The sequence below is a fragment of the Pseudorca crassidens genome, chromosome 8, assembly GCF_039906515.1.
Source record: "Pseudorca crassidens isolate mPseCra1 chromosome 8, mPseCra1.hap1, whole genome shotgun sequence".
Classification (NCBI taxonomy): domain Eukaryota; kingdom Metazoa; phylum Chordata; class Mammalia; order Artiodactyla; family Delphinidae; genus Pseudorca; species Pseudorca crassidens.
In genome coordinates, this window is record NC_090303.1 from 31,668,859 (window position 1) to 31,680,921 (window position 12,063).

The 12,063-nt window shown below is 34.9% G+C and overlaps 1 protein-coding gene across 4 annotated transcripts in view; it reads left to right on the forward strand.

Annotated features, from left to right (window-relative positions):
• The window catches only part of RUNDC3B (RUN domain containing 3B), a 147,525-nt gene that overhangs the window by 13,168 nt on the left and 122,294 nt on the right, over positions 1-12,063 (forward strand). For all 4 annotated transcript variants that reach the window (XM_067746132.1, XM_067746130.1, XM_067746131.1 and 1 more), the window contains exon 2: positions 10,740-10,855. In XM_067746132.1, coding sequence (XP_067602233.1) covers positions 10,740-10,855 — 116 coding nt within the window. The remainder of the gene's footprint in view (positions 1-10,739; positions 10,856-12,063) is intronic.

Sequence of the window (12,063 nt, forward strand, 5' to 3'; positions counted from 1 at the left end):
TGTCCTTTTTTTTGAAGATAGTGCTTCAATGTTATTTTTCATGTTGTGCAATCTTGCTCTCATCAGTCTGCTTATACAGCAGGACAAGATGTTAATAATATACTATCTCAGCCTTAAGGTACCTAGATTAACAATTCTATTTTGAAAGAAATTTTGACAGTAGAGGGGGGGAAAATATTTTAAAATATACTTCTCTCCCTTTTTTTGATTTTTACATTGAGCAAAAGTTAAAAAAATGGTAAACACTGCCAAAATAGACTTTTGAGTTTCACAGTATATATTCCAGATGGTTGGAACTTTTTTATTCTGTGTTTCAATAAAACTTTATTTACAGAAACAGGCAACTGGTTGGTTTTGGCCTGTGGACAATCGTCTACAGACTGCTGCTAAATGGATCTATGAAAAGTATTTTTTTCTCCTTACCAAGGAATTTAAAGTATAGAAAAAAATAAAGGGGAAAATACACATGATGGTTGGGAGTTCTTAACTTGCATAAAACTTGAAAAAAGAAGGCAAATTGCTGATTCAAAAAGATTTGGGGGGGGTTCTTTTTTTTTAAATTTAATTTAATTTTATACAGCAGGTTCTTATTAGTTATCCATTTTATACATATCAGTGTATACATGTCAATCCCAATCTCCCAATTCATCCCACCACCACCCCCACCGCCACTTTCCCACCTTGGTGTCCATACATTTGTTCTCTACGTCTGTGTCTCAATTTCTGCCCTGCAAACTGGTTCATCTGTACCATTTTTCTAGGTTCCACATATATGCGTTAATACACGATATTTGTTTTTCTCTTTCTGACTTACTTCACTCTGTATGACAGTCTCTAGATCCATCCACAACTCTACAAATGACCCAATTTCGTTCCTTTTTATAGCTGAGTAATATTCCATTGTATATGTGTACCACGTCTTCTTTATCCATTCGTCTGTCGATGGGCATTTAGGTTGCTTCTATGACCTGGCTATTGTAAATAGTGCTGCAATGAACATTGGGGTGCATGTGTCTTTTTGAATTATGGTTTTCTCTGGGTATATGCCCAGTAGTGGGATTGCAGGGTCGTACTTCTATTTTTAGTTTTTTAAGGAACCTCCATACTGTTCTCCATAGTGGCTGTATCAATTTACATTCCCACCAATAGTGCAAGAGGGTTCTCTTTTCTCAACACCCTCTCCAGCATTTGTTGTTTGTAGATTTTCTGATGATGCCCATTCTGACTGGTGTGAGGTGATACCTCATTGTAGTTTTGATTTGCATTTCTCTAATAATTAGTGATGGTGAGCAGCTTTTCATGTGCTTCCTGGCCATCTGTATGTCTTCTTTGGAGAAATGTCTATTTAGGTCTTCTGCCCATTTTTTTGATTGGGTTGTTTGGTTTTTTTAATATTGAGCTGCATGAGCTGTTTATATATTTTGGAGATTAATCCTTTGTCAGTTGATTTGTTTGCACATATTTTCTCCCATTCTGAGGGTTGTCTTTTCACCTTGTTTGTAGTTTGCTTTGCAAAAGCTTTGAAGTTTCATTAGGTTCCATTTGTTTATTTTTGTGTTTATTTCCATTACTCTAGGAGGTGAATCAAAAAAGATCTTGCTGTGATTTATATCATAGAGTGTTCTGCCATGTTTTCCTGTAAGCGTTTTATAGTGTCCGGTCTTACATTTAGGTCTCTAATCTATTTTGAGTTTATTTTTGTGTATGGTATTAGGGAGTGTTCTAATTTCATTCTTTTACATGTAGCTGTCCAGTTTTCCCAGCACCACTTATTGAAGAGGCTGTCTTTTCTCCATTGTATATCCTTGCCTCCTTTGTCATAGATTAGTTGACCCTAGGTGCGTGGGCTTTCTATGCTGTTCCATTGATCTATATTTCTCTTTTTGTGTCAGTACCATATTGTCTTGATTACTGTAGCTTTGTAGTATAGTCTGAAGTCAGGGATTCTGATTCCTCCAGCTCTGTTTTTTTCCCTCAAGACTGCTTTGGCTATTGGGGTCTTTTATGTCTCCATACAAATTTTAAGATTTTTTGTTCTAGTTCTGTAAAAAATGCCATTGGTAATATGATAGGGATTGTATTGAATCTGTAGATTGCTTTGGGTAGTATAGTCATTTTCACAATATTGATTCTTCCAATCCAAGAACATGGTATATCTCTCCATCTGTTTGTGTCATCTTTAATTTCTTTCATCAGTGTCTTATAGTTTTCTGCATACAGGTCTTTTGTCTCCCTAGGTAGGTTTATTCCTAGGTATTTTATTCTTTTTGTTGCAGTGGTAAATGGGAGTGTTTCCATAAGTTCTCTTTCAGATTTTTCATCATTAATGTATAGGAATGCAAGAGATTTCTGTGCATTAATTCTGTATCCTGAAACTTTACCAAATTCATTGATTAGCTCTAGTAGTTTTCTGGTGGCATCTTTAGGATTCTCTGTGTATAGTATCATGTCATCTGCAAACAGTGACAGTTTTACTTCTTCTTTTCCGATTTGGATTCCTTTTATTTCTTTTTCTTCTGATTGCCGTGGCTAGGACTTCCAAAACTGTGTTGAATAATAGTGGCGAGAGTGGGCAACCTTGTCTTGTTCCTGATCTTAGAGGAAATGCTTTCAGTTTTTCACCATTGAGAATGATGTTTGCTGTGGGTTTGTCTTATATGGCCTTCATTATGTTGAGGTAAGTTCCCTCTATGCCCACTTTCTGGAGAGTTTTTATCATAAATGGGTGATGAATTTTGTCAAAAGCTTTTTCTGCATCTATTGAGATGATCATATGGTTTTTCTTCTTCAATTTGTTAATATGGTGTATCACATTGATTGATTTGCGTATATTGAATCCTTGCATCCCTGGGATAAATCCCAGTTGATCATGGTGTATCATCCTTTTAATGTGTTGTTGGATTCTGTTTGCTAGTATTTTGTTGAGGAATTTTACATCTATATTCATCAGTGATATTGGTCTGTAATTTTCTTTTTTTGTAGTATCTTTGCCTGGTTTTGGTATCAGGGTTGATGGTGGGCTCATAGAATGAGTTTGGGAGTTTTCCTTCATCTGCAATTTTTTGGAAGAGTTTGAGAAGGATGGGTGTTAGCTCTTCTCTAAATGTTTGATAGAATTCACCTGTGAAGCAGTCTGGTCCTGGACTTTCGTTTGTTGGAAGATTTTTAATCACAGTTTCAATTTCATTACTTGTGATTGGTCATATTTTCTGTTTCTTCCTGGTTCAGTCTTGGTAGGTTATACCTTTCTAAGAATCTGTCCATTTCTTCCAGGTTGACCATTTTATTGGCATAGAGTTGCTTGTAGTAGTCTCTTAGGATGCTTTGTATTTGTCTGGTGTCTGTTGTAACTTCTCCTTTTTCATTTCTAATTTTATTGATTTGAGTCCTCTCCCTCTTTTTCTTGATGAGTCTGGCTAATGGTTTATAAAGTTTGTTTATCTTATGAAAGAACCAGCTTTTAGTTTTATTGATCTTTGCTGTTGTTTTCTTTGTTTCTATTTCATTTATTTCTGCTCTGATCGGTTTCGTTTGTTCTTCTTTCTCTAGTTCCTTTAGGTGTAAGGTTAGATTGTTTATTTGAGACTTCTTGTTTCTTGAGGTAGGCTTGTATTGCTCTAAACTTCCCTCTTAGAACTGCTTTTGCTGCATCCCATAGGTTTTGGATCATTGTGTTTTCGTTGTAATTTGTCTCTAGGTATGTTTTTTTTTTTTTAATTAATTTATTTATATTTATTTTTGGCTGTGTTGGGTCTTCGTTTCTGTGCAAGGGCTTTCTCCAGTTGCAGCAAGCGGTGGCCACTCTTCATTGTGGTGCGTGGGCCTCTCACTGTCATGGCCTCTCCCATTGCGGAGCACAGGGTCCAGATGCACTGGCTCAGTAATTGTGGCTCATGGGCTTAGTTGCTCCGCGGCATGTGGGATCTTCCCAGACCAGGGCTCGAACCCGTGTCCCCTGCATTGGCAGGCAGATCCTCAACCACTGCGCCAACAGGGAAGCCCTCTAGGTATATTTTGATTTCTTCAGTGATCTCTTGGTGATTTAGTAACGTACTGTTTAGCCTCCATGTGTTTGTGGTTTTTTTACGTTTTTTTCCCTGTAATTGATTTCTAATCTCATAGCATGGTGGTCAGAAAAGATGCTTGATATGATTTCAGTTTTCTTAAGTTTACTGAGGCTTGATTTTTGACCCAAGACGTGATCTATACTGCAGAATGTTCTGTGTGCTCTTGAGAAGAAAGTGTAATCTGCTCTTTTTGGATGGAATGTCCTATAAATATCAATTAAATCTAGCTGGTCTATTGTGTCATTTAAAGCTGTGTTTCCTTATTAATTTTCTGTTTGGATGATCTCTCCATTGGTGTAAGTGAGGTGTTAGAGTCCCCCACTATTATTATTTTACTGTCGGTTTCCTCTTTTATAGCTGTTAGTAGTTGCCTTATGTATTGAGATGCTCCTATGTTGGGTGCATATATAGTTATAATTGTTATATCTTCTTCTTGGATTGATCCCTTTATCATTATGTAGTGTCTTTCCTTGTCTCTTGTAACATTCTTTATTTTAAGGTCTTTTATGTGATATGAGTATTGCTTCTCCAGCTTTCTTTTGATTTCCATTTTCATGGAATATCTTTTTCCATCCCCTCACTTTCGGTCTGTAGTGTCCCTAGGTCTGAAGTGGGTCCCTTGTAGACAGCATATATATGGGTCTTGTTTTTGTATCCATTCAGCGACCCTGTGTCTTTTGGTGGAGCATTTAATCCATTCACATTTAAGGTAGTTATCAATATGTATGTTCCTATTACCATTTTCTTAATTGTTATGGGTTTGTTTTTGTAGGTCCTTTTCTTCTCTTGTGTTTCCCACTTAGAGAAGTTCCTTTAGCATTTGTTGTAGAGCTGGTGTGGTGGTGCTGAGTTCTCTTAGCTTTTGCTTGTCTATAAAGCTTTTGATTTCTCCATTGAATCTGAATGAGATCCTTTCCAGGTAGAGTAATCCTGGTTGTAGGTTCTTCTCTTTCATCACTTTAAATATATCATACCACTCCCTTCTGGCTTGTAGAGTTTCTGTTGAGAAATCAGCTGTTAACTCCTATGGGAGTTCCCTTGTATGTTATTTGTCATTTTTCCCTTGTTGCTTTCAATAATTTTTCTTTGTCTTTAATTTTTGCCAATATGATTACTGTGTGTCTCGGCATGTTTTTCCTTGGGTTTATCCTGCCTGGGACTCTCTGCGCTTCCTGGACTTGGGTGGCTCTTTCCTTTCCCATGTTAGGGAAGTTTTCGACTATAATCTCTTCAAATATTTTCTCTGGTCCTTTCTCTCTCTCTTCTCTTTCTGGGACCCCTGTAATGTGAATGTTGTTGCGTTTAATGTTGTCCCAGAAGCCTCTTAGGCTGTCTTCATTTCTTTTCATTCTTTTTCTTTATTCTATTCCGTGGCAGTGAATTCCACCATTCTGTCTTCCAGGTCACTTATCCGTTCTTTTGCCTCAGTTATTCTGCTATTGATTCCTTCTAGTGTATTTTTCATTTCAGTTATTGTATTGTTCATCTCTGTTTGTTTGTTCTTTAATTCTTCTAGGTGTTCTTTAATTCTTCTAGGTCTTTGTTAAACATTTCTTGCATCTGCTCGATTTTTCCCTCCATTCTTTTTCCAAGGTCCTTGATCATCTTCACTATCATTATTCTGAATTCTTTTTCTAGAAGGTTGCCTATCTCTGCTTCATTTAGTTGTTTTTCTGGGGTTTTATGTTATTCCTTCATCTGGTACAGAGTCCTCTGCCTTTTCATTTTGTCTATCTTTCTGTGAATGTGGTTTTCCTTCCACAGGCTGCAGAATTGTAGTTCTTCTTGCTTCTGCTGTCTGCCCTTTCGATTTGGGGGGTTTCTGATGTGAAATATAAGAAAAGAAATAAACCTTCTTTCTAATGAACATATACCTGAATACTGTGCTCATTATCATCCATAGTCACTATTTTACATTACATTTGGGGTGGACTGTATCATATCTCCTTGTTGATTATTAACGGTAGGTATTATATTAATGGCAGAGGATCATTACCCCCACACCTTGGTAAAGACTGATAGTGATAATAATATATTATAAGGAATCCTGTAAATTTGGTCTGAAGTAGTGGAAAGAATTCTCTCTTACAACTTGGATACTTATGTTCTTTTAAAAAATATCACTCTTATGAATGACTGTATACTTTTCTGAACCCCTTTTAGTTTAGGTTTTTTTGGCTGTTTTGGGTCTTTGTTGCTGCGCGCAGGCTTTCTCTGTGGCGAGCGGGGGCTATTCTTTGTTGCGGTGCGTGGGCTTCTCATTGCGGTGGCTTCTCGTTACAGAGCACGGGCTCTAGGCACGTGGGCTTCAGTAGTTGTGTCATGCAGGGTCAGTAGTTGTGGCTCGCAGGCTCTAGAACGCAGGCTCAGTAGTTGTGGCTCACTGGCTTAGTTGTTCCACGGCATGTGGGATCTTCCCAAACCAGGGCTCGAACCTGTGTCTCCTGCATTGGCAGGTGGATTCTTAACCACTGTGCCACCAGGGGAGTGCCCCCCCTTTAGTTTTGAAATGTGATGATGCTGTATGCTTTTATGTACTTTACTTATCTTAAGGTATAATTCCATGTAAAGGGATATAACAATATAGATAAGAAAATCTGGTTTTTGTGAAATGATTTTTTTTCTGAAGCATGTTTGATAAATGGTTAAGATTACATAAGCTTGTTGTAAAGAGATGGGAATACATTTCTTTCCTACTCGATTGCTCTGTGTATATGGGACTATATCTAGGTATATTACTAATGCAGGGCCTAAGTATTAAAGGTGAATTTTCATTCTTTAAATAGTTTCTTTCCAGTAAAGAGTGTACATATTTAACACAGTAAGTTATTTTGGCCTGCAAGAAATTCTTTTTTTATTATTGAAGTGTAGTTGATTTACAATATTGTGTTAGTTTCAGGTGTGCAGCACAGTGATTCAGATATATATGTATTTAGATATATATATGTGTATATGTATCTATATATAGATATATACGTATTACTTTTCAGATTGTTTTCCCTTATAGGTATTACAAAATATTGAGTATAGTTCCCTGTTCCCTGTGCTATACAGTAGGTCCTTGTTGGTTATCTATTTTATATATAGTAGTGTGTATATGTTAATCCCAAACTCCTGATTTATCCCTCTGCCCACCCCCTGTTCCTCTTTGGTAACTGTAAGTTTGTTTTCTATGTCTGTGAGTCTCTTTCTGTTTTGTAAATAAGTTCATTTGTATGATTTTTTAAAAATTTCATATATAAACAATATCATATGATATTTATCTTTCTGTGTCTGGCTTACTTCACTTAGTATGATAATCTCTAAGTCCATCTGTGTTGCTACAAATGGCATTATTTCATTCTTTTTTATGGCTGAGTATATTCCATTGTATATACATACTACAACTTCTTTATCCATCCATCGATGGACATTTTGGTTTGCTTCCATGTCTTGACTGTTGTAAATAGTCAAGTTAATAGTGCTGCTATGAACATTGGAGTGCATGTATCTTTTTGAATTATGGTTTTCTGAGGATATATGCACAGGAATGGGATTGCAGGATCATGTGGTAGCTCTATTTTTAGCTTTTTAAGGAAAAGTAATTTTATTTTTGACTTTATTGTCACATTTTTTGCTTTTAACTATTTGTTGTTACAATTATGTTACAAACTTATGAGCTGTGGAAGGAATTGATATGGGTGTAATGAATATTGTTTTAAACATAGTTTTGGTAACCATCTCACCTTTCTTGGTATGTTTCCAAAGGGAAAAAGGTAGTTCCTGCTTTAAGTTTGATGGTTTTAGTCACATTTTTTCTTATTTCTAAGCTAACAAAAATTTCCTTTGGACATTGAAGGTGGGAAAGAAAATCTTTTAAGAGAGAGACATTTCAAAAACCACACTTAATTAAAAGACCCTTTCATGTAAATTTTTGACTTTTTAATTCTTATGTAAAAGCTGTTACTTAGACTTGATTTGGTATTTTTAGACATTCATCAAATTGTCATTTCATTATTTTAAAATCAGTCCTTTTTGGGAAATAGATGACTAATATTGTCATCATTATCAGGAAATAGCTCAGCATCTGTGTGGTGTTTTTTGGATGTATTGAAATTCTTTTTACAGGTTTGGTTTTTATAGCATGTCTTAGTTACTGTGTTATGGAGGAAAAGCTTCTCACTCTTCTGGCATGATGGAACTAGCCACATGACTAGAGAAGTAGATGTTGAGTGGGAAGACCTGGCTAGCTAGAAGTAAAACATGGACTCTAAGGAACTAATTTGCCTTCTGAAGTTTTGATTTGTGTTGACAGGAGGAGAGTAGGCTATAAATGATAAAGCAATGCTGGGAAACATTATTTTTCTTCATTATTAACCTTGTTAAAATAGAAATTATTTAAAAAGCTTTCTCACCCTTAAAATAGCTTCATGCTTAGAAATAACAGAAATTGTGTCTAATGATATGCTTTGGGATATTTGCACCTTTGTTTTAGTTTTTAGCCAGATACTGAGTTACAAGTAATATAGTGCTCTGAGGTTCACCATTTTAGGTTTTCATCATGCAGATAGTGTCTTCTAGAGGAGATGATGCACTAATAACATGATAGAAAGGCATGTTTTATTGACTGCTGATTTATCTGTACATGGCTCTTGATGCTACAGAGATATATGTTACTCTCCATGGCTTTTCCTTCCTATTACATTTACAAAGAAGAAAATTTCTTAGGTAATTTTGTGTTATTCCTGGAGGACAGTAGTGGCTAAAATCTTACCAGGCTGTTACAGGTGGAAATTGAGTTCTATCCTAGCTCGTTTTGATGAAATAAGCACTCTATTATTTTTATCTTTAAATGTCGTTTTCAGTTCATTTCACCTATGTGCTTACTATCTTAGATGCCATGCTTTTTTGAAGTGGTAGATTACTCCTACCTCGGGTGTGATTGCAGAGTTAGATTTCCCATTCCGTTCTATCTGTTAGAGATTAGAGGGAAACATTCAGAAGTTTCCTTCTTTTTAGGTCAAAGGTGGAGGTGGAGACTGTATGGTTTTTGTTTATTCATTTTAGGAACACTTAGCGTTTCATTCTTTTACTGAATAAGAACGTTATACTTATTTATTCTTATTAGAAGTTTGCTGCAGATTGGCAGCACTTTTCTAGTGTATTGTCAATGAAAAGGGCATAGGACACAAAAATGAATTCTTAGTATTGCTAATGTTCTAAATTACAGTGTAGTAAATAAATACGTTTGACTGTTTTTTTCCATTTCCCTATACATAATAACTGGCAGTGAGAGAGTTTTTAATGTTTTGACAAAAATTTGTAAAGGGCACAGAATAATTGTAATTCTTTCCATTGATTATTGGGATCACTTTGCATGGTTTCAGCTTGCACAGTCATTTTTATGTGCAAAGGGAGGACTGCCTGTATTTTAGACATTACTCAGTTCTAATATAGTAGTAAATGTTGATAGATATAACTCATATAAACAAATCTCTTTATATTTGCGTTTATACTTGTCTCCTATATTTTTTTGTCCTGATTGAATAAGCATTGCCAATAAGCCTAAAACCTAAGGAACAATTTATACTCCTTTATCTCCCTCATAGTTTACATTTCTAATGATTTAACAACTCTCATCGTTATCCCCTTCTCTTCATACCCTATTGATTGTCTTTACTTAGGCACTCACATATCACCCTTCATAGGCTATGACTGTAAAGGGATGGTATGGTTATAAAGGGATAGCATGAGGGAAATGCTAGGGGCAACAGAACTGTTCAGGATCCGGATTTTGGTGGTGGTTACAGGAAGGGTATACATGTTAAAAATCATAAACTTCCTTTTTGTCTTGCTGTGACGTTGGCCTTTAAATGTTTCTTTGCCACGCCTTCAAAATAGATCTTAAAAATAAATCAACAAGTACTTACAGAGTACATCGTTCAAGGCATTGTCCTATGTGCTGAGGAAGATATAAATACACAGAAGCAATGTTTCTGCCCTGAAGGAACTTATATTCTAATAAAATAGAGTTAGACCACACAAGTAACAGCAGTAAGATAAATTGTACTCATCTCTTAAAGGAAATACCAACAAAATGCTAGTTTGTGCTAGGAATCTGTAGGAGGATAATTCTTCATTGAAGAGATGGCATTTAAGCTGAGTCTTGAAAAATGCACTGGTACTTGGCAGTCAAAAATAGAGACAAAGGACGTTCTGAAGAGAAGGAAAAGTATAGTGCACTTTACAGAGTTGTAAGTTTTCCTATTATAGCTCATAAAAACTTGGGATCTACACCTCATGAATACTCACAACCTGTTTTATTCCATTTTGTGCTCGAAACTCTTAGAAACATTTTGGTCTGACGCTGCAGTCTCTTACAAGTAGTATTATGGCTTTCAACTTAATAATTTTGTTCATCTTTCTTATTCTGATTTTACTGGTTCTGTGGACAATGAACTATTTCTAACTCTTAATGTAGTCAACAGATAGTAAATATATAAGTGAAAAGTCTGATATTTCTGTAAAATTTTCTATTGACAGAATGAATTTGAGTAAATGGAGTTTTCAGAATATATAATGTTATAAAGTATTTCTGTAATACTTCTCTCAATTGCTTTCCTCTAGTTTTTCCTATTTAGGTGAATGAATCAAGTCTACTTAAAAGCAATCGTAATCTCTTCTTTTCCATAGGTTTTCTGTGAAGACCCTGATTGATCGGTCCTGCTTTGAGACAATTGATGATTCTTCTCCTGAATTTAACAATTTTGCCGCTATTTTGGAACAGATTCTAAGTCACCGGCTGAAAGGTAATAGCGCTAATGTATTATTTATTCTGCCAACAGCTCTCATATTAACAAGGTTGAAATTTTAGAAACCATACAGTCTGGTGTGTGTAGCAGCCAAGCAGCATCTTGAGAAACATAAAACTGATTTTAGAAGGTCTAATCTTTTGGCTGTGTTCCTGTAAAGAATCTCTATTCTTGGATTTATACCCATTTCCAGGATGCATTAAAAATATTGAATATATTAATTGACACATACAAGAAGCAGGATCACTTTCTATATGCAATTAAAATAAAAGTTTAAATTAAAAGGTAGCCCATCTTCAAAGATTACTAGTTGGTATTTTAATTAGTTTACAGAGAAGCATCCAGGCATTAAGTTTGTTTGCTTAATCTTTTCTTCATTAAACTCAGAATCTTTGAAAATTTTTTAGCTGTAAGTAGGTTAAAAAAGAGCTATGTAAAAGAGATGCTGGACTTTAAAAAAAATAAATCAGTAAATGTATTAATGTCAGAAATGTAAATCTCTTAAAATTTAAAAGGGAAGATGGGAGCTGTGTTCTCTCAGAATTATAAAATATTTTTAAATTAAAAATATACATCTGTAAAACATAGCTGATAACATCAAGAAATATTATGTAGTATAAATTTTCGTAATAATAAATAATAACTTTATCACAATTCCATTATCTAGTTTTCCTAAAGGAGACTTGATCTTAGATGTTTTCACTTAAGTTTTTATTATCTTTACAATCTTAATAGTATAGTAGTTTCAAATAAGTAATCTGTGTGGTAATATAATTTATGAGAATCTCAAATTTAATCTGAAGGTTAATCTGTTTTGTGCTTTTTGATGCTGAAAGCATCAGTTGAGCAGTCCTGTGGGCTTATAACAAATGGTTGGATTTAATAAATGGGGAAACAAAATCTGAATTCATTCAGCCCTTTGCAATTTAAAATGAGATCCATAAAAATCACTGGTGCTTTTCTGTTAAAAGTTTGTTGTTCTGTATTTTTAAAGGGTTATTTATTTTTCTTATTTTGCTGTTCTGTATTTTCTAAAATTTCTGTCATTAGTGTGTTACCTTTTATGAGAAAATAAGTTTTTATGAATGCAGAGCGTCTGAAAGTATTTTGAAATATTGTCATGGTTACTATATTGTGTGGTGATCGTATTTTAAAATTTTATACATAATCTTATAAATAATACTTTAAAACACATCAAGTACAGC